At 40.8% G+C, this 23,334-nt stretch overlaps 2 protein-coding genes across 2 annotated transcripts in view; one reads left to right on the top strand and one right to left on the bottom strand.

The window, feature by feature from the left end:
- Positions 1–4: 4 nt before the first annotated feature.
- ABHD15 (abhydrolase domain containing 15) lies at positions 5–7,356 on the top strand (the record flags this gene model as incomplete). Its single annotated transcript, XM_019650397.1, has 2 exons — positions 5–873; positions 2,923–7,356. Coding segments are annotated over 2 exons (1,395 nt in total), but the record flags the coding sequence as incomplete, so codon positions are not given.
- A 2,837-nt stretch (positions 7,357–10,193) lies between these two features.
- Positions 10,194–23,334, bottom strand: part of TAOK1 (TAO kinase 1) — a 145,733-nt gene continuing 132,592 nt past the window's right edge. The window contains exon 19 of the mRNA XM_019650396.1: positions 10,194–19,552. Coding sequence (XP_019505941.1) covers positions 19,091–19,552 — 462 coding nt within the window. The 3' untranslated portion in view covers positions 10,194–19,090. The remainder of the gene's footprint in view (positions 19,553–23,334) is intronic.

Below are 23,334 nucleotides of genomic sequence, written 5' to 3'. Positions count from 1 at the left end.
GTGGGGCGCCGCCCTCGCCCTGCTCCTGGCCGTGCTCGCCCTGCTTGGCCTGCTCTCCCGGCGGCTGCGGCGCCCGCAGAGGCGCGCCGTCGGAGCCAGGACCTTGCCGGGGGCCCGGGGCCAGGACGACGGCGAGGAGGCGGGCAGCGGGAGCCTGGCGGATGAGTGGAGCGGCGCGCGCGAGCCGCTGCCCGGAGGGTGCAGGCTCATCTGCAAGCCGTCGGCGCTGGCCCAGTGCCTGCTGCGCGCCTTGCGACGCTCGGCAGCCCTGGAGCCCGGCCCGCGCTCCTGGCTCTCCGGGCCCCACCTGCAGACCCTCTGCCACTTCGTGTTGCCGGTGGGGCCAGGGCCCGAGCTGGCCCGGGAGTACCTGCAGTTGGCGGACGACGGGCTGGTGGCCCTGGACTGGGTGGTGGGACCTTGTGCCCGGGGCCGCCGGGTCACCAACGCCGGGGGCCTTCCCGCGGTGCTGTTGGTGATACCCAATGCGTGGGGCCGCCTCACCCGCAACGTGCTCGGCCTCTGCCTGCTCGCCCTGGAGCGCGGCTACTACCCTGTCATCTTCCACCGCCGCGGCCACCACGGCTGCCCGCTGGTCAGTCCCCGGCTGCAGCCTTTCGGAGACCCGTCGGACCTCAAGGAAGCGGTCACTTACATCCGCTTCCGACACCCGGCGGCCCCGCTGTTCGCTGTGAGCGAGGGCTCGGGCTCGGCGCTGCTGCTGTCCTACCTGGGCGAGTGCGGCTCCTCTAGCTACGTGACGGGTGCCGCCTGCATCTCGCCGGTGCTGCGCTGCCGCGAATGGTTTGAAGCCGGCCTGCCCTGGCCCTACGAGTGGGGCTTTCTGCTCCACCAGAAGATCGCCCTCAGCAGGTGGGTAACTTAGGCGGCAGGCGGGCAGCGGGGGGGATGAGGGTTTGGGGCTGACGGAGACACAGCCTGGTATTGAATGAAGAAACAGATTTGGGGCAATTTGGGCAAAGTTCACCTCACACACTTTCGGAAGCTGTCCAGACCTTTTAGTCTAGACAGAACCAGGGAAGCGGGTTTAAACGCAGGAGAGGACTCAGCATCGTGATGCTAGAGCGGCGATTCCTGCCCTGGGCCCCCTGGCCTCACCTCAGCCCCGCGGTGTCCTAGCAACCTGAGCACCTGCCTCACCCGCAGCAGAGGCAGCACCTGACATTTACCACTTAGTCCACAGCTTGTCAAATCAGCAAAGAGGGCTCTGGAAGCAATTGCAACTGATTGTCCAGAATATTTCCCTATAGTCTCTGAGCCTGGAGGTGACAGGAATCAGAAATTTGGTGTCATTTGATTTATTACAATTGTTTAGACCTGACAAATGGTTTGCAATATTCCTAGGCATGGACTCAATATTTAATGCAAAAATTGAAAGAATATTTAAACATAATTTTTAAAACTCTCCAAAAAGAGAACAATCTACCCTACCACCAGGGTGACAGATGAGACTTTTCCACTGAGAAGACCTGAGTGACATTTCTACAGCACATAACCAGGCCTCAGCTTGCCTTGCTATTTTCCTAGGAAATGGCAGACGGAGGTCAAAGACATTATGGCGACAGTGTGGTGTGGCAGAAAGACCTGGGATATGGGGTCAGGCCCACTTGGCTCAAATCCTAAATTTCCAGCAAGTTAGTTAACCCTTGGGAGCTTCATTTCCCTCTTCAGTTAAATGAAGTTAATAACTACCTCCCAAGGTGGTTATAAGCATGAAATGAGGGCCTGGCACTGAGTAGGTGCTCAATAAATGGTGGCAATTGTGATTTCTCTTTCTTTTCTTGCCCCATTTTGCCTCCTGTTCTAAGAAGATCAAACCCTGAGCTCAACAACAGCATGCTGCCATGGCAACCCAGCGCTGCCAGAGCCATCCAGGGGCAAGGTGCTCTCATATGGCTTAATTGCCAGTTTCCTCTCCCCAAATGACCACCACTAGCATTGACCCTGGTACCAGCTGGAGGATACGCTGAGGGAAGTAGAGAGGAAAGCTGACCCTTTAGGAACTGCCCTGCCCATGGAGGTTTGGAATTAAAAACTCAGGGCAAGCCCTCTTTGAATCTTCGCAGGAGACCCTCATCCAAATTCAACAGGCTAATGATGGCTTGATCCACCCAAAGGTCTGACCTGCCCATCCTGGCCTTCTTGTCAGGATGCAAAGCCCTCTCCAGGGAGGTGGCAACAGCAAAGCTGCCCCTCTTCCCAAAGCAGTTGCTCAGGCCCCATTTGGTAATCACCCTGTAAATTAATCACATGCCTGGTCACTTCTGCCACCCATTTCTCTCTAGGAATATCTGCCCCACTGATCAAGGTCACAGTCATTTGTTATGATCTGGATAGCATATAAGCTTTTAGAACACAAACAAACAAATTAATACAACCTAAAGTAAAATGTTAATGATAGGGTGTGGGGGGGTGACACCTGCTGATTTCGAGTCTGAGCCAATGAGTTTTTCTAGGAGGGATTCAGGAGGTGACAGTTCAGAGCAAGTTCTCTACAGAGGGTCAGGAAGAGAGCTGTGACTCTAGCTCAGCGGCTGTAAAGTCAAATGCTGCCCAAGGACTGGGCAGGTAATGCCATAAGTGACAGGCCTGGTAGGAGCTGTGACACAGGAAGGAGGGAGGAAATGGCCTGATTGTTCCCCTCAGGAATGCCAGCCCATGTCGCTGGATCCTCTCATTTCCCTAGTGGAGCCAGATAGCTGCATTTTATGTGACATCTCCTGATTTTAAATAATGACAATGAACTGGAAGTTAAAAAACAAACAAACACTCTATGGCCAAAGAAAGCTTCTGTGGCCAGAATCCGACCTGTGGGCTGTCACTGTATAACTTCTGCTGTTAATTTGTTTTCTGATTCTTCCCTTTCATTCCTATTTTCCCCATTCACCTTCCTGCTTCCAGGTATGCCACGGGCCTGGAGGACACCGTAGACACCCGCAAACTGTTCAGGAGCCGCTCCCTGCGAGAATTTGAGGAGACCCTCTTCTGCCACACTAAGAGTTTCCCCATCAGCTGGGACACCTACTGGGACCACAATGACCCCCTCCGGGATGTGGACGAGGCCGCTGTCCCTGTGCTGTGTATCTGCAGTGCTGATGACCCTGTGTGCGGGCCCCCAGACCACTTTCTGCCCACTGAACTCTTTCACAGCAACCCCTACTTCTTCCTCTTGCTCAGCCGCCATGGAGGCCACTGCGGCTTCCTGCGTCCGGAGCCCTTGCCAGCCTGGAGCCACGAGGTCATCTTGGAGTATTTCCGAGCCTTGACTGAATTCTTCCGAACAGAAGAGAGGATAAAAGGGCTGAGCAGGCGCCGAGCTTCGTTTCTAGGGGGCCGGCGTCGCTGGGGAACCCTGCAGAAGCGGGAGGCCTCTCAGTCTTCCAGCCTGGAAGAAATCTTTAGCTGGAAGCGATCATATACAAGGTGAGACCTGGCCCAAGAACCCGCCTGTCCTGCAAGGAAGAAAAAAACTGGGCACGGCAGAGTCCTGAAGAGGAGGTGAGGACTGCATGGAGCAAGCGGCTCCAGCTTCTTGGCCCCTGATTTAGCCCCTTCTCTCTTAAAAGTGATCCGTGGAAAGAGGTGGCACTTCCAGCTAGCTGGCTCTCACTTACCTTGAGCAGAACTCCTGCCCAGGCTCTGCTCAGCACATCCCTGCTCCTCCTGGTCAGCAGCTGGGCACTCTCCATCATGGTCCCCTGTCACCCACCTCATCAGTCAAAGAATAGCGCCATGTAAGCCCTTGGACTCGGGAGAAAATGCTCTCTCGCCAGCAACGACTACAAAGAGGAGTTCTGTATGTCATTGGGTAGCTCTGTCCCAGATAACTACTCAGCTCTGTGACTCTGACTCGCATGCTGGAGCCACTTGATGTAGAGAGGACAGGATGTTTGTGTCTCGGTCCCACTTCCTTCATTGCGTCCTGCGGTGGTGACATTCTGACTTCATGCAGTGGCAGCTGTGGAAGCGGGCTCACGGGGGCCACGGGGCTGCATCAGTCTAGCATGAGGTTGACAAAGGTGGCAGAGGCAGTAAGGGCAGTGGGTGAGACTGTGTGGGTGAGAGCGGCAAGGTAGAGGGTATGAAGGCCTGTTTCTGGAATATTAAGGCCCAGCCTTTCAGACAATTCCTGCAAGTCCCAGCGGGAATGGGGCTGGTCTGCAGCTTCAGCCTAGAACCTTGAGAGTCACTGGACAGATGCCAAGAATGATTTTAGGGACAGGAAGTCCTTGCACACAATCTGCAGCTAGACCACGGCTCAAGGAGCCAGATTCTCAGGCACTCTCGCTGCTCCCTCTGGTACCATTTCTGGGGATTACTCCGGGGAGCCCCAGCCAGAGCTGTTTTCCTCCTGATGGGGGCTTTCTCTAAGTGGTGAAAAGTACAAACCTCATATCTTAGCTGTTTTCAGGTTAGCTATCCTCTTTTCTGCCATTACTACTAGCCTCTCCCTCTCCAGAACCTGGAGAGACATCTGGGACCAGAGAAAATAAAAGTTCTAAGAGGTTGGTTAGAGCTGACTCAGCAATTTATGAATATTTCACATTACTGTGTTTTTTTCTGCTCAATTATTCAAAAGGCCATCCACGTAGATGCAGAAGACGCTTCTTCCTGGACCTGGCCGCTCAGTGACTGAGTGGGTGTTTGGTTTTATGAGGAATAATGCCAGAGTAGAGTAAGGCATTGTACAGATTGGTCCACACATCCTGGTTTGGATCAGGCCATTCAACAGTACAACTGGCCATCTGGTTCCATGTGCTGCTAAGAGCTTTGCCCTGAAGCTTTATTTTAATTTGTCATTGAGAAAGAGGGCACCTGTTTGGACAGGAACCTCTATCCTGGTCTCACAAACAGCAAAGCAATTTTAAAGAGGAGAGATGTTTACTGATGCCATATTCTAAAGGCTTGGTATGAGGACTCCCTGAGGCCATGATTTCAGGTTTCCGTAATCTTGAGCCTTGTTCTTCTAAATAAGAAGAAACTCAACTATCTAAGAATCTAAACTGAGATGCAGACAACACTCAATTGTCTAAGGTACATTCTCATGTCATGAAAAAAGTTCCCTCCCTCCTTTCCCACTTCTTGCTCCCCAACATTCCTCCTCTAACGTTCTTTCACCATTTCTGAGTAGGAGAAATAACAAGGAACTGAAATCTAAAGAAGCCATTCTCCTGCTGGTGAACAGCCTCCGGGGCTTGCTTGGGGAGGGAAAATTGAGGACATCAGGCCATGCCCCTCCCCCAATACCTGGTACAGGTGGGAATTTCAGCTAATTAGGGTCCTGCAGTCCTGGAAGCAAGACCCTAGGTTCATTCAGAGCTGACTGCAAAATGAGAAGGAGCCCAATGGTTTTTAAACCCCTCCCGCCCCCCAGCTTAAATGGCCCCAAAGAGCTAAATCTGTATTGTTTATCTAGGCCAGATACCACAGGACTCTGGTTCTTTAAGATAATAGCTTTTGGAGAAATTGTGGTTGGTTTTCCTGTCCTTTTTTTTTTTTTTTCTTTAATAGGTAAGAAAGCCTGTGGAGGGGATATATATGATCTTAAAGCTCTCAGAACAGCCCTAATCCAGGCTCCATTAATTCTCTTGAACCCACAGCCCTAATGACCTAAACCCTTAAGCATTTCTCCTGCATGTCCCTTGCCCCAGATGTGCTCATAGCCCATCTCAGAAAGCTACGTCTCTCTTTTCTTCCCCTCACTGCTTGATAACATCACTGCTTTTCAGCTCATTTTTGCCAAGAAAGGGTAGTTTCCTGTTCAGGTAGATTTGGGAGACCTTGTCCTTCAGTCTAATGGTGAAGGAATTGCCCCAGTCGACTCTGCTTTGGCTAATAGCTAATTATATGAAGCCAGCTGTAGGAACACCAGACACACGATTCTGAGACATATGTGGCCCTTGAACAAAATGACAAATTATGAGTTTGAGAAAGCAAGAAACAAACAGCAAAACCAAACCAAACCCAAAGAAGTACCATTGAGTTGGAGTTTTCCAAGGAACAAGTCTTTAGCCACCCTCTCAGGCCTCATTCACTTGCTTGCTTCCCTTTTGGCCTCTTCATTATTTATAAACACCTTCAAATGGTAAGAAAACAAAAACAGAAACACCCCAGTGATTTAAAGGAGGCATTCTCTCAGAAGCAGAGACTGAGTCCTCTGTCTGTACCCACTGGATCAGATAGATCAGAATGCAGGAAGCAGGCAACTGCCTCTGAAGGTTTGAGCTCTACCAAGTTCTGACCTCCGATACTGATGATTCTGCTAAGCTACAACTTAATTCTCTTAAAGATGTAAGGTTTTATGTATTTATACATAGGTTTCCAGGGTGGCTTGGGTGGAGACAACAGTATGCAAAAGAAAGCACCCAATCCTCACTCTGAGAAGACATCATCTGTGTTTAGAGTGAAGACATACTGCCTAACACTTGAGGACTGCTAGATGAGAGGTCTAGACACAGCAAGTGTTATCTTGGCTTCATAAAGAACCTCAAAACCACCCCCGAGTCAGAAGCTCGTCTGTACTCATCTTCTACCTAGACCACAAGATCCCATCACCCTCGGTGATGCCAAGGACTCTACCTTTACAAATGAACTTCAGCACGAATTCACCTCCCTGCTTAAATGAGCAGATACACTGGGCCACTTTGGTTGAATTTTGTAACAATGCCAATAGGAGTATTTGTGATTCTACAGCCAAGCCACCAAGGATGGCATCAGACACTGTTTTCATAGTTATCACAACTGGCAAAATAAGATTGAGGAATTATACCTAAGGAGTATCCGAGTGCCCGGATAAGGAAAACTCCAACTCAAGAAGCTGTAAGTCCCGCGTCATCGGTGGGCTATGCAAGCTAGACTGCCACTTGGCACGCATCATGTAGGGGACATGTTCCAAGAGATAAGAGTAGCCTACGTTACATACAAGGTCTCTTCTCATCTGGGAATCGGTGAGTTAAAATAATGCTTTTGAGCTCAGTGGGTTCTGGTTGATTTACGGGCTTAAGGATCAGGATTCACAGACCTGATCTGGATTCTGGGACTTGGGAGACTACATAAAGATTTTAATGAAAATAATCCTGCCAAAGTGACCACAGGATGTTTTTAAGATATTCAATAATTATGCTCTGAGGTGTCCAGGAAAAGCTAAACATTTGAAGGAAAAGTGGAATTTCATTAAAACAAACAATAAAAAACACTAACACATCCAAAACCAACGCCTCGAGCCCCTCCGGCCTTCCTGCGTAAGAAGGCAATACCGTTATTACTAGTGTGGCTGAACAAAACTCTCTCCAACTTGTTTTCCTCTGAATAGTAAATAAATCGCAGTCTCCCTGCAACAATGGAATGTCATTATTTTTTAAATCTCCAGAAACAAAATGTGCTGTTTATCTTCTGAAGTCCTCTGTGTACTAAGCCATGCTTACCTACCTGTGGATGACGACTGTCTCTGCACATTCTCTATTTGCTGGTTGTTGCTTCACTTTTGTAGATCTAGCCTTGGGTCCTCTCACACGAACCAGTGGCAGGTCTGTTTAATCAACAACCAGGCCTCCTGCTCTGGGCTAATAATTTCTCAGCAGGCTCAAAATTCTCCAATCATCAATGGTACCTACACAGATATTTTCCAAGGGGCAATTTGTGTGTTGGTGAGAGTGCTGAAGTAATTTGCAGATGTGGGTTCTAGTTTCTAGTTCATCAGTGACTCCTATGACCTTGGAAGATTATGAGTTCCATGTGAAAAGGCTGAGACTGTGAATAGGCGTTAATTTAGGAAGTCTGTTAGGATATGTGACATAGTGAAAGCCGGTAGGTCCCATTCTCTATGTCTATTTAATACCCCAGCTGGAGTTCAAAGACCTTTCTGGTGAGGTGGCATCTGCTTTCACATCAAAATCTATTCTCCAATCCAAGAAGTTCCAGTTATTAACTCCACTGCTAAATTGGGAAGGGCCTGAAGAGCAGGGTCCTGGGTTACCCAACTAAGGGCAATCTTCCCACCTACGGCCCAAACACACACACACTCACTCACTCAAAGAACCGTGTTATGGCTAATAGGTTCACTTGTTCCAGCCAAAACCCATCTGTTTTCCTATTTCTTATAGACAAAGTTTCAGAGTCGATATGACTTTTAAGATCTCTAGTACACTGGGGCTAAAGACCAGAACCCAGATCAGTGCTCTTCATGCCACACTGAGATGACAGTACATAATGCTCGTTTTAGACTCCAAGATGTAAAGGGTGTTAACAAAGGGGAATTTGTCTTCAGGGCTGCTGTCTTCAAGGCATACACTTCAGGGTGTATGCCTCCATGGGGAAGCCATACACATTAATTATAAATGACAGCCCTGAAGTCATTTTATAGCTTGCATAGCCTTAGCACCCTCAGCAGCCTTGTTTCCCTCTGTCCATTAAGGACAAGTACTTGAAAATATAGTAGCAATTAAAGTCAGTAATTGCCCACGATGCATACAGAAAACCCGGGTTCTGCATGCAGCTGGTATCACTGAGATGTAGGTGATAGCACTAGCTTATAGCCACTGGGGCTGTGGAGCTAGCCAACCACTATGGTAAATTTGTATTTATGTTCATATTTCTTTTACAGTCAAGTACGATAGGTTTTAAACGCTAAGCATAACTCAGAACATCTTTGATGTGTTTAGCCAATGACATTTTGTGTTTTGTGTTGACCCAGGATACAGGCTAGAAGCACATGTTTTCTGGTAGTCTCCTTCCACTGTAGTTTGAAGAGCCCAATTGTGGGGATAAAGCAGAAAGAAATCTTTTTTTTTTAAATCCTTTCTGAGTTCCTCCAAATTCAAGGTGGGATGGTGGAAATGTGGATAGGAGACCTGGGGTCTAATCCTGGCACTGCCATTTAGTTGTCTGACCCAGGCAAATTAAACATTATATATAAATGTTAATATCAAAATAGCTCAATATCAACATTCTGGGAGTAAAAAAGCTGTACTAAAAAGTTAAAAGTACCGTTTTCCTGATAAGTCTTCTATTCAATGAAACAGGTACTGCTAATTATACTTTTAAAAATGACACTTAAAATTATCTTCTAGTTTTTTAAATCAGAAAACACATAAACCCCAGTCCATGAAATGCCTCCCTCCAAGTTAACCTCCTGACAAAAATGTCACTTTACAGTGTTTTAAACAACAGAACTGGGTTAGATCTTCTGCCCCTTTTAGGGCTAAAATGTGATGATTTTCAAATTGGGGAAGATAAACCCAGATGAAACCACCTTTTGAAGCTTTGTACAAGGTTTAAGAACTGCATACATCTATATGTCCACGTGTGGAAGGAGTTGTAGTTATATAGACCACAACAGGTCAATATAAAACTTAAGGACCTGCATTAAACTGTTAGAACCTAAAGAAGAATCATCTCACACACACAACACAATAGGCCACTTCACTCTCTGAGCAAACAGAATTCAAGGCAATTAGACTATAGGGTTTATGTCTATATCAGTATCTTAGTCATTTTTATAACCCCAACATCCAGTACTGTGCCTGAGATTCAGTAATTATCCACTGCATTGAAATATGAGGTTGGACAATTAAGTTCATGAACTCATTCTAGAAAAAGTGCTACATACCTCATTGCTGAATATCACTATGGTCACCTTCAAAGTACTCCCCTTGGGAAGCTATGCACCAAAGCCAGTGCCTAGTCCACCCTTCAAAGGAATTTTGAAACTCTTTTTCTGGAATGGCCATCAGAGCTGTGGTCGTATCACCCTTGATGTCTTGAATGTCATCCAAATGTCTTCCTTTCAATATTTCCTTTATCTTTGGGTAAAGAAAGAAGTTACTGGGGACCAGATCAAGTGAGTAGGGAGGGTGTTCCAATACAGTTATTTGTTTACTGGCTAAAAACTCCCTCACAGGCAGTGCCGTGTGAGCTGGTGCATTGTTGTGATGCAAGAGCCATGAATTGTTGGCGAGAAGTTCAGATCGTCTAACTTTTTCACACAGCCTTTTCAGCACTTCCAAATAGCAAACTTGGTTAACTGTTGGTCCAGTTGGTACAAATTCATAATGAATAATCCCTCTAATATCAAAAAAAGGTTAGCAACATTATTGCAACAAGTTCGTGAAATTAATTGTCAGACCTTGTCTACTTTATGGGAATAAAATTACTTAAAAAAACTGAACAGACACTCTGTGTACTAAAATTACTTTATTACAGTTGATTTTTTAAACATTTCCTTTGCTATGATACAAAGGATACTTACAAACAAAATATTACATATGACCTTGTTTTCGCTCTTATGTTCTGACAACTTGGTAACAGCTTTAAATGCACAATCTATACAATTAATACAGGTTATATATGAACTATAAGGTATGTTGAACCAGAAGAATACTGACAATATACTGTACAATAAGCCTTACCAGTTAGTGCTGTGGACCATTTCTACCAAAAGGAAAATGCACATCTGTACAGTCACCTTTCCCAGCTGGTGCTGACAGTGAGGGGGAGGCTTCTTCCCCATTGCAGCCCTTGATAAGCCTCCACTGTGGGCGTCTGTTTGGTCCGAAAATTGAGAGGACTGTGTATATTCAAAATTAGTCATCGGTAAAGTGGCAGAACATCATTTTCAACATGATAATTGCTCACCAAAAAAAAAAAAAAATCAGTCCTGGTTTTAAAAGACCACAAGTCCTTCGTCCACTACAAAAACCCTACAGGCTCAAGGGCTTTAGGAGATGAGAAGATGAAGGCTGCCAAAAAAGGAGGCAAGAAACCAAGCCAAAATCTAGGTCTTGCAAAATCATTTTTCCCTTCACCAAAGGGAAATAGAAATGTACAAATTCATTGATGAACCTCAATGATAACATATCAGTTAGCTGATAACCCTCATTTTATCTGGACCCCTGACTTGTGGGAATAACTGAAAGAGATTGTGAATAATATATACCACTTTTAGAAAAGAACCTCTTGCTTAGTTAAAATATTCCCTTTAGCCACCAAAGCTGGTCCTGGGCTATTACAGGTGTGCATTCATCTCTCAATGGTCTACTCAGAAATGATAAGGTTACAGCTTTTTTTCTTTTCTTTTTTCTTTTTTAAATAAAAAAAGCAATTGACTGAAGCATTTTTCTTTTTTTAGGTAAATAGCAAAAATAAAAATAAAAACCAACCCTGGCATTTGCACAAATAATGCAAATGAAGCGATATGGCCTTTAAGGTAAGGGGTTAGTAGAAAGGAAGGGAGACGTGAAGAGAATCCAGAGAAAATGATGTATTAATTTTTCTTTTTAAAAATTTCTACAATACATGTGCAAAAAAATCATGCTGGTTGAGGAAAACAAATGGAAATGAGTACATAAAACTAAAAACATAAATAATATGTTTGGATGACTGGTAAAAGCAGAAACCAACCTGGGTTACAAAAAAAAAAAGGATTATACATTCAAGATGCTCTTAAACCCAGTGGGATAACTTATGTTAAAACTGTTAATAATTACGTTAAAAATCTCAAGTTTGTTTTTAAATCTTCACAATACAAGCAAAGCTGTTTTAAAATATACACTATACATATTTCTCATAGTCTCTCCAACCTCATTAATGCGCATTAGGCTATCTCTTTCATATACTAAAACCAGGGTTTCTGAAAGCTAAATTGCTCAGAGTAACCCATCCATTATTTAAATGTTTTGTCTTAAGTTTTAAATGGGTTAAAAAGTTTAGCAGACTTACATAAATAAGATTTAGCAACACAAGTGTTAATTTAAAAAACTCTAAAGCATTTACAAATTATCAGGTTGGAATAGTCTGGGGAAGTTATGTGCACTATACTTTAAAATGTTATTTACATCAGACCATTGCTTTTGTAAAAATTTCCCTAAAAGATAAAAAAAAACAAAATAAAGGATCGTTAAAGGGAAGGTAAAATAAGGACAGAATTATCTCCTCATAGAAACCCCACATATCCCTCTCCACATGGATTTTGCTCTAGGAAACCACCTGCAACTCCTAATAGGCTCATATATCAAGTGTCAATAATGTGGTAAAATACCTTGTTAGATCAATTACTGGCCTCAAGTGGACTTTTTTTTTTCTTTTTAAAAAATTTCCCACCTTGTGTCTCTGGCTTGGATTATTTTAGGATACATGTATATAATTAACTGGACGGGCACTCTAAGTAGGCACAATTCCCATTTAATGTGGAATAAAAGGTATAACATATAAAATGCTGCTGGGGAGAAGGGGTGGTAGTTTCTGTGATATTATGAAATGCAAAGAAGCACATTTGGAATGGACGCCAAAAAAGAGCTGTCTGGCAACACACCAGGGGCAGCCAACACCTTAAACTAAATATACTTGTCTATGAAAAGAAGGGGTTCTAGAAGGGTTCCCCCTCCCCATTTGTTTGATATGTGCCAAATAGTCATGTGGATCAGCCAGAATCAGCAAACATTAAGCAGTTACATTTTTTTTTAATCACACAATTCACTTCATGACCATGTTCAATTTATAGTAACAATTATGTTCATGCTGAGGCAATGTATTTGAGGGCTCAGAAAAAGCAAAATGTGCCACTGAGAGAAACCTGTTCCCATACAACTGGTCTTCATGCTTTCAAGTGGCCCTAATATACCTTTGATGCTAAGCCAAGCCATGCAAAAGCAAAGAGTACACACTTTTCATTAACATTCATATCTCATTCGTAAACTCCAATGACCTCAGAGTTGCCATAGAAACATATAACATGAGTACTGAAAGCATACAAATGAGGGTTCATGGATTTTTAAAAATGCATTTCCCTCGTCTATGTTCATCAGACTTAAATACCTTAAGCTACAAGGCGTATCAGAGAAAGGTTAAGTGGGGATAACGACAAAGGAACATATGTAATTCTAGAAATAGAAAAAATGCTCTAGAAATGGGATCAATGTGCCAACAATAATAGTTCATTTCATTTGAAAATTCAGCTACAGAGCCCAATAAACAGATCCAAGCCATAGTGTTACCTGCATAATTTACATAAACATTAAAACTCTTGCACTTTATCATCGACAAAACACACTTCTGTAAACATGGCCACTGGGGGAGGGAGGCTCCCTACCTCATTTATGATTGAGGACATGTAATCATTATATTAAATAAAATGACTTCGCTTCAAAAGATTTTAAACCTGACCAATGATTAAGCTTCATTTCCCCGTTGAACAACATTTAAGCGTTAATTCTAAAAAATGTCACCTACGATGGTTTCAGGGTTAGATGCTAGGACCACAACCAGCAATGACAGCAACGCCTCTCTAGCTGGCACACTTATAAACTTTAGTACAAAAACAAAAAAATACAGAAACTAGGTCAATTTGTTAGCTACATATTTACAGATAATTACATGATTTTTCACTCACAATTGCGAAAAACTATGAGTGAAAAGGAAACTGTGCAGGTTGAATTACCCGTACTTTGGGGGGAATTCTTGGGCATCAAGATGCCCTTTTCATTCATTCAGAGAAGTCTCATCTTCTCTCCACTTTTTCACGGCAAACTACCTACAGATGTTCAGATTAGTATATCCAGTGGGTATCTTGTTTCAGAGAAGGTTAACCTTTTTCTCTATTTAAAGAAGAATCTCTTCTATATTTAAAAACAAAACAAACCCAACATACACACACACACACACACACACACACACACACACACACACACGAAATCTCTGAAACTTCAAAACGTTAGGATTGCTAGGAAACAGTTAATAGTGACGGTGACATAGTAAATGGCTCCCCAGTTTTAATTCTCTGCCTTTATTTTTTTTAAAGGATGTCTATTTTTGGGTAGGTGGGAAGGAAGTGCAAGTTTAGGAAACCCACAACAGGCAGATAAGGTGCATACTAATTTATATATTTCTTATGATCTGAAGGCTACCATTAGGTCAAATGGGTTCTCTTCCCTTGTGTGAGTGAAATTTTGGAAATCTGAATATAAGTGAGGAAAAATTAGTCAATGTGACTTTAAAGGGGACTATCGGACTTCAGTAGAAAATATAAATGTACAATAAAGGAAGAGTTCTCAGCTTCAGTTTCTTTTTCTAGACAGTGTTTAATAAAACTTACTTCTTTACAAATTAATAGTCATTTCCAATGTAGATCTATTGTAGTGATTTCATAAAAGTGCAGACAATATAACCAGACACACAGCAAAATAGACTTCAATCAGTAGTCCTTGCATACAGGAAGCAAGTCTGCGAAGTGTACACAACACTCTTCATTCTTTAAGGAATCTGAGAATGGGAAAATTCCAGTTCTTAACAACTAAGAGTGAGTGCCTTTTCAAAGGCAACGCTACAACCTGGTTAGGGGCACTATCGCGTTAGATGAGGGAAAACAAAACCGAGAATCTGCTTTTCTTGAATAACAATCTGTATTGTATTTTGGTAAGCAGCTCACAGGTGACAGCCCAAGTTTTGGCTTTGTTCCTTAGAGAAGGCTGTTTTCTATCTGAGAAACAAGAACTTCTTCTTCCATCATTATAGGAGACTCACACTTATACACCTTAAATATATTATTTTCTGATTTGAATACATGTTAGACACTTCACATTGTGAGCATGGGACAAAACACAGGACCATATAAACCTCCCAGGAAAGGGTTGCTGTGTTGGGCCGAATCTCTGCTTGAATAGTAGTGGTTCAGAAGGGGTGGAAGGTGCACAAAGAACTTACTATTAGCAAGCAAGAGGCAGCTGAAGGGAGAAAGCCGCACGCCAATACCATATCCTTCTCTCCCAGTGGCCATTTCCTGTTGATTTTATAGTTTAGTACAACCTTAGATGCTTTAGCAGTAATTCTTTGCGTGGCTGTTTTGGTCCTTAGCAAAATGTATAATTATATCAGTATTAATGGAGTAAGAAGAGTAAGAGGCTCAATGACATTACTACTAAGAAATATGTATAGAGTGCATATGAAGACTGTGTGATTTATTGGTTCTTTTTATCATCTTTGCAAAGGAATCACCACCAGTGTTTTAAATTTCCACGGCTCTCTCTGCATCACTTATCTTTTGTTGCATCACAACACAAACTCATAGAAACACTACCTGGCTCCTTCCCAGCACTATTTTACTGCATTGCAATTCATGGTTCCACATTTTACTTAACTTTCTTTCCACCCTCTCAAGTGCTAAGAGGGGATTAAAAAATAAAAGACTGCATCTAATGATCACCTTCTCATAAATATCAACCCAAGTACTCATTCTTAAACACATGCATTCTTGCCTTAACTGAGGATTGAAATAACAAAACAAAATAACAGAACCTTAAGTGCCCTGATGGAAATGTACAGTATGAGTTCCATCCATCCATCTATCTACACACACATATAGACACTCATATGTATATACAATATATATATACAAATGATAATAGCTATACCAAAAAATGTGCATATTTAACACAGTTTTAAACAGCCAGTAGATCATGGTATAATACAATTTATTTCCACTAGTGAATGGCACAAATGGAGAAATGCAAAGGAGGTGTTTCAAGTACAATAAAGTCATTTTTCACAGGTGAAAATAAACAGTATTATTCCAGTGTCCAACAAAATGTATTCTATAAAAGTTTAAAATGCCAGACATTTAGTACTTAAAGAAGTAGAAAGTTACTAAAGTCTGCCCTATAGTCTGAAAAAGACACTCATAGAGTTTCTGAATTTTGAAAAGGGGGTGAGGAAGGCTATAGGTGGGAGTGGGAGGGAGTGTCAAGGACAGTTTCTTTAGTATACTGGATGGTGTTTACCTGCTGTCTGAGCAGCTGAAAATCATCATGACTATGATAAAAAGTTCAATTTAACAATAAATCCTTGGCCTAGAGTACCAAGCATATGATACCTGTGGGTGCGGCATATGATACCTGTGGGTGCGGCATCTAATGCAGGACTGTTCATCTCTAGGCATAGAAATTACTAAAAAGAATGGCAGCTCTGAATGCAAATAATATAAACACATTTTCCAGCTAACATTATCTATATAACAAAGAACTGGGGTTAGAGCCAACTTTAATAAGGGGAGAAAAAAAATGTGCAAAAGGAAGGGACCCCAATTAGGAATAATATATTTCCAGGTATGGGATTTTGCTTTATTAAAATGCTAACTAAAGAAAGGGAGAGAGTGACCACAAGAAAATTTTTACTGCCAAGCTCTGGATACCAGATATAGCATTTACGACTTTCTGATATGCTGGACAAATTTCCCATACTTCTTATTTTCTTAAACACATTATATCTATCGAGTGAACACCAACGCTGGGGAGGAGGTAGTATTAATTTGATCAAATGTTGACATTTGCAAATTGATTCAGAAAGTGCCTGCTTCTTTCTTTAGGATATCTCAAAACCTTTCAAATTTTCCTGCTACAAGCTTTCCTCTTTGATGATTCCTACTGTGTACGAGATTCCTCAGAAGTTAGATCTTATAAATACACACAAGCTAATTCATTTGAATCATTTTTGCAAACTATATATTTTTTAATTAAAATGAACTTAATGGAATAACCCAGGTCTACACATGACCTACATGTAAATCTGGTTGACACACAAGTAAATTAGATACAAAGTCCTACTGGATAGACATTTGGACTCAGTATTCAATCACTGTTTGATAAGTACATATATTCTACATGAACTCAGGAACTCAATTTGACTAATTTAAGTCCACAAGTGGACTTTAACATGTCTCATTGGCAGTATTTTGGATTTTAAAGAGGTTTGTATGCAAAACTGAATTGCTTCCCTATTCCACCCCTCCAGTACAGAGGGGCTAATAAGAATTTTTTAAAAGGTCTCAAATTCCATTATATTTTTGGACATTTTAAATTCTAAAGCTCTCAAATAGGTAGATGTCTCAATTTGTTTGAAATATTGTGTAATATTTGAATGCAAAATAGATATTAAAAAAATTAAAAGCCCCCTTTACTAGACATGACAAGTATGTCATGTTCATCTAAAAACTGAGAAGACAATGTGTGTCAGAGTGCTACTGAAACACTGCCTAAACTTGTGTGTGAATTCTACTGTGATGTTGGTTTAAAAATATTTACATTAAAATATTACTTTTTCTTCCAGTTACCTTTAAATAAATGACAGAAACTTCTGAAGGGGAGGATTCATAGAGATTGGACTGACATACCTGGGGAAGACTTAAATTTGGTTGAGAAAAGCCAAGATTTCAACAGTGATGGATTACTGTTTGGTCATTAGGCTGGTCTAGGTGAAGAGTATCCTTGAGAGGGACTTACAGAATTCTAACTTGGAGCTCTCTGACTATATGAAAAGCAGGATCCAGAGTTAGCAGCAAGGGTTCTTCAAGACAACTGGGGAGGGGCAGGACAAAAACTTGTAAGAAACTCTGATACGTCACTGGAAAGGACATTTTTTTTTTCTTCAAGTAATACAGCTCCCTAGTTATCTTCAACTAAATTTCCACACTAGCAATGGAATACCAAGGAACATAGGACTTTTAGCATTGGGTTGATCCTTCATTGTAAAACAAAACAAAACAAAACAAAACACACCCCTCTCTGGAAAAAAAGTTAGCTTTTGTCAAGAGATTCCCTGACCACTATAACTTACATTTTTTTTTTTTTTTTAATTTGCCAAACTTGCTAGCTCCTTTTCAGTAGTAATTTAGCACTGAGGCTAGAGACTTCTGGAAGTGGTGTTTCCTACTGCATGATGTTAACATGATGCCAAATGGTCAATAAGCCTCAAGGAACTAGAAGTTTGTAAAGTACTGCAGCAACAAAAACAGCAATTAAAAAAAAAAAAAAAGGACCTGCACATGCAGCAAAATCTACAGTGGTGATGAGGATTAGTCAGCAGCTGGTAAAGTCATTGGCTCAGTGATTCCTGGTTCACTATGGCAACTAAACATTTAAATAATTGGCTATTCTACTTGTAAACAGGAAATCCCATAAGCCAAAAGGGGGTAATCAAATTAATGTCTACGTAGTGTGATGAGAATTCTAATAGATGGCAGTTTACAAATATGGCATCATTCAAATACCTCTGGCATTTGATTTGTATTGGCTATGTCTTTGTTTTGTACAAACAAAGTAAAAGTACTGTTTGGGGTCCTGGGAGTTACAGAGCTTAGCTAGGATGAAATATCACAGTATAAGCAACAAAACGTTAGGGTATATATAGGCTTCATCTCCTCACTCTGCTGCTAAAAGTACCCACCATATGAACTTTCAGGTCACCCTTCTGGTCTTCCTCTTTGAAGGCTCACAGGTTCATCGATGCAATTCCCACACAACTTGTGATCTCCTTAAGCACCCCCATTTCACCATGCCACAAAGAAGGCACAATTGAATGGACAAAAACAAACAAAAAAGCCCACCCAAAACAAAAAACAAAACAAAAAAATCCAAACCACTGACAAACCTATGCAGCATTCAGAAAAAGAACTAAGTTGTTTTCTACTCGGAAAAAGTTAATGCAACCCTTTAGTGTTCATGGATTTCCACTTTTTTACTCCAAATGAGGCTGAGAAGTCAGACCAATTTAATAAAGAAAATATATTAGTGAGGGGATACAGGTGTGTTTCCTTAATAACGTGTTTCAGCATATGCTGCCTGCTGTGAGTGGCTCATAAGAATTTGGGGTATGGAGAAAGGTTTTCAATCTTTTCACAAACTTCTTAGGTTACAGCTGCCCAAAAGTGATGACTCAAGCCACTTTGCTGCATTCTATTTTGCAGTGTTCAGAAAATACCCTCTGTCTAGCCAATTTGTTTTTACCACATGCATGTGTGCGTGTGTGTGCACACACACGCGCACACACACACACACAGATTCCCCTTTGCACAATTTCTACCAAAAAAAACAAACAAACCCCAAAACACCAAAACCCGGCAGCCAAATACTATGACATCCCAATTAGTAAACACAAAACAGAACGCTTTACAAAAATGAATAAAATATACCATCTGCAATCAGCTTCCACACTGTAGTACCCAAGTGAGGAGGCTGCTGTGACGATGTCTGTAGGCAGTTTCTTTTGGCAGACAGCTCCAGCGGAATTGCCACTTTCAATTATTAAGTTATGTATAAGACATGTGTGACCCATTGGATATCTGTGAAGTGACACTCGTGCTTCTGCTCATGCCCTGCTCCGTCCGTCCCCCAGATGCTGTCCGCCTCAGAGCCTGAGGGCTATTGCGGACTCCCATACTGCTACCTCGGGGTACCCCTTGCATTGGCCCTGAGGGATGACCCCATGGCTGGGGCCCACCTTGCATTGGATGGCCCCAAGCTTGTGGTGGGCCACCCATGGGATGACCCCAGTGAGGTCCTGGACCCCCAGTAGGATTGTGAGACCAACCAGAAGCTCCTGGGTAGCTGTGGCTGAATGCCTCAGGGGAGAGATTAGAAAGGACCATGTTACTAAAACCTAGTCTCATACTCTCAGAGTCAAAAGCTTCAATTTCTCTGGCTTGACGCTCCAGCAGGCTTCGTATTCGTTCTGTGCGTTCATTCTGCAAAGCCAACATCTCTTCTTCAATCTGTTGAGAGTTGGGATAGGGAAGCATAAAGAAAGCTGACTTATTTTTAAAAATTTATAAACTAATGAAGCAGTAATTACTCAGTTTTGAACTGAATCATAAAGAAGTTCACTCTGGCTATTTTACAGATATACATTTAAAAATCAAAGAGGTGGGCCAGCTGAGTGGCTCAGTTGGTTAAGAGCTCGCTCAAGAGTTTGAGCTCTGAGCAACAGCGATTTGAGTCCCGGCCCGAGCTGAGCAGCCGCTAAGCTGCCAACAGGTGGCAGGATGGCTCAGCTAAAAACAAACAAACAAACAAACAAAAAATAAAAATCAAAGAAGTGTGCTGCAGGAATCATACATGATTTATATTTCTAAAATGTGTAAAATAAAGTTCTTAAAAGCAAAGTAATAACCTCTATTAAAATAATAAATCAAGGCAATTATTATCAATGGCTACTAAATCCATTAGGTAAAAAGTTGAATGAAAAAGAAAACGGGTGAGGGGAAACCAGCCTTATCAGACATACTATAATGTCAGTCTAATAAAATAAATATGGTATTGGTGTAGGAATAGATAATTAGTGAAATAGAAACAGAATGCAGCTTTCAGTTTCTAGGTTTTTAATGCAGGACAAAAGCAGCAATTAATTCACTGGGAAAAAGATGGATTTTTAAACAAATAACACAGGCACAATTGGCCAGCCATCTGGAAGGAAATAAAAATGGAACCCTTATACCATATTCCAGATGGACCAAAGTCTTAAGTGAAAAACAAATAAACAAAACCTATATAGTTTTCATTAAAAAATTAGGAGACTATGTACCTAGAAATTATTAGTTGGGTAGCCATCATGATCAGTTGGAAAACTAGAAGGTATTACAAATAAATATAGTTGACTGTATGTAGTTTTTTTTTTAATGTAAAAAAGCCGTAATAAAGACAATAGACAATTAAAAAAAAAGTTGATGGGGAACCTTTTCATGAATGATCAGATTGACAATACCTGAACCCACTGATCAATATAATACCACTTAAAAGTGAGACAAAATGATGAAAATATCTCAAAATGATGCAAAAGGAAGTACATAGTAACCCATATGAAAACTCCTTGCAAAAAAATTTTAAAGAGAAAATTTAAAAAACTGAATCTAAATATAATCATGTCTCTAGATCTAATGACCAGTTTACAGGAAACATGAAGCAGAGGAATACATTAAATGACAACACGAGGATGTTGTCCATCCACAATGTGAAAATTCCTACAGAGCAATTGATTGAATCCAGAATTTTAAAAAAGGGTGGGGTGGACTTAAAAGACAATTAATCAAATGCAATGTCTCCATCTTGGGCCCCAATCCAAATGAGCCAACTTAAAGAAGACATTTTTGATACAAAAGGGAAAATTTAGGCATAGACTGAGTATTAGATAATATTAAAAATTTGTAATTTTGTTAGATATCACAATGAAATTATGGTTAGTAAGTCCTTATCTATATTTAGGTGTGAAATAATTCTGTGCTGGGATTTGCTTTAAAATACACCAGGCACTCTTCCCTAACTCCTGCCCCCCACCCTAAAAAGTTGTGTGTGTGTGGAACAGATGAATTGGTACGAAAAAATTTGCAAAATATTGGTAACTGTTAAAGCTGGGTGATGAGCATTTGGGTATTTCATTGTCCTAATTCCTCCCACTTTTGTGTATGTTTGAAAATTTCCATGATAACGTTTTTTAAAAATAGGAAATAAAGAGAATTTGTAAAGGAGCATTAAATAATCAGGTTTTAAGACATCTGAAGACTTAAGCCAATAGTCATTGCTCTCTACAGAAATCCAGCTCAACAAATGTTTAGTTTTTATGTATCAAGTTTTTAAAAGTGCCTTTTAAAAAAATAACAGTTTATCATGAGAAACAGATGCAAATAAAAAATTGCAATAGAAAGTGTTAAGACATAATAAAAAATTTATAAGTTATAGCAGAAATACAAAGGGATGGAGGGATTCACTCTGTAGGGCTAAGAAGTCTTCTCAGAGGAGGTGGTAGAGACTGGAATCTGAAGGAAGAATCCAAGTTTATCAGGAAGACAGAGGAAGGAAAGGTTATTCTCATCAGCGGGAACATGTAAAGGCATGGAAAAATGATAAAGTGTTTGGGGAATTGTAAATAGGCTAGAAAGGACTCCAGTAATAAAATTTTGAAAATTATTCCAAGTTCTAAGTACTAAAATGTTACAAAGGTTCAGAGAGGGCGTTTCATATGAAGGTTGACGAAGAACTTAGATTAGACATGAAGGCTTCTTCTGAGAGAAAGACATCAAATTGTTAACTGTAGTGATTTCTGAGTGGTGGGATTATAGACATTTTAATTCCTATTTATGTTTCTTTATATTTTCTAAGTTTATAAAAATGATTGTGTTTTTTAAACATATTTTTTCATTCTTTTAATATCCATACATAAAATACTCAATTCATATAGAATTAAATTTACATATCTCTAAATATTCAAAGAACTTCAACTTTTTTCTTTTAAATATTTTATATATAAAAATTTCAAAAACCCATTCACTAAAAGCATTTATTTTAATTTGAGGGATCTAATGAAATGATGGGAATGTACTGAGCATGTAACTGATTTAAATGCTTTGCATATTATTTGAAGGATAAAAATATTATGCACATTAATGCTTATCAACCTTTTATCCAGTAAGCATTGCTTCAATTTTGTTTGCTGATTAGTTTTGTAATTTAAGAAACTCAGAACAGTTTTCAATTAAACAAAAATAAAAACTAAGATTTGTGATAGCTAACTTTAATCCCCACTTCTTTTAAAACATGTTACAAGGTAGATGAGTTACTATAATTAATTAAACTTGTTTTTAAAGAGGCTCTCTTAACCTAACTTTTTAAAGATTTTTATTAAAAAATATGTCTAACATATAACACTATATCAGTTTCAGGTGTTCAAAATTTATACATCTAAAGAAGTGATCACCATAAGTCCAGCAACCATCTGACACCATACTATACTATCACAATATTTTGACTATATTCTTCATGTGTACGTTACATCCCCATGACTTGTTTTTTTACCTGGAAATTTGAATCTCTTATTCCCCTTCACCTTTTTCCTCCTTTTTTAAAATTTTCAATTATAGTTAACATTCAGTATCATTTTGTATTAATTTCAGATGCACAGCATAATGGCTAGACATTTGTATAATTTAAGAACTAATCCCCCTGACTAGTCTAGTACCCACCTGGCACTATACAGTTATTACCATATAACTGACTATATTCCCTGTGCTTTACTTTATATCTGCATGACTATTTTGTAACTACCAAGTTGTACTTCTTAATACCTTTACCCTTTTCACCCTGTCCCCCAAACCCCCTCCCATCACCCTGAGAAATCTAGTATCCATCTGATACCATACATAGTTATTATAATATTATTAACTATATTCCTTGTGCTATAACCTACACCCCATGATTACTATGTAACAACCAATTTGTACTTCTTAATCCATTCTTATTTTTCACCTACCCCCTCAAACTCCCTCCCATCTGGCAACCATCAAAATGTTCATAGTATCTATGAGTGTGTTTCTGTTTTGTCTTTAGATCCCACATATAAGCAAAATCACATTCATCTGTCTCTGTCTGACATACTCCATTCAGCACAGTACCCTCCAGGTCCATCCATGCTGCCACAGATGGCAAGAACACAAGAACCCATTCGCTTCCATGGACAAGCAATATTCCATTATATATATATATATATATATATATATATATATAT

This window comes from Hipposideros armiger, unplaced genomic scaffold (genome assembly GCF_001890085.2).
Source record: "Hipposideros armiger isolate ML-2016 unplaced genomic scaffold, ASM189008v1 scaffold_141, whole genome shotgun sequence".
In the NCBI taxonomy this organism is placed as follows: domain Eukaryota; kingdom Metazoa; phylum Chordata; class Mammalia; order Chiroptera; family Hipposideridae; genus Hipposideros; species Hipposideros armiger.
The sequence above is the reverse complement of the archived record's forward strand: the minus strand, read 5'-3'. Positions and strand labels throughout refer to the sequence as shown.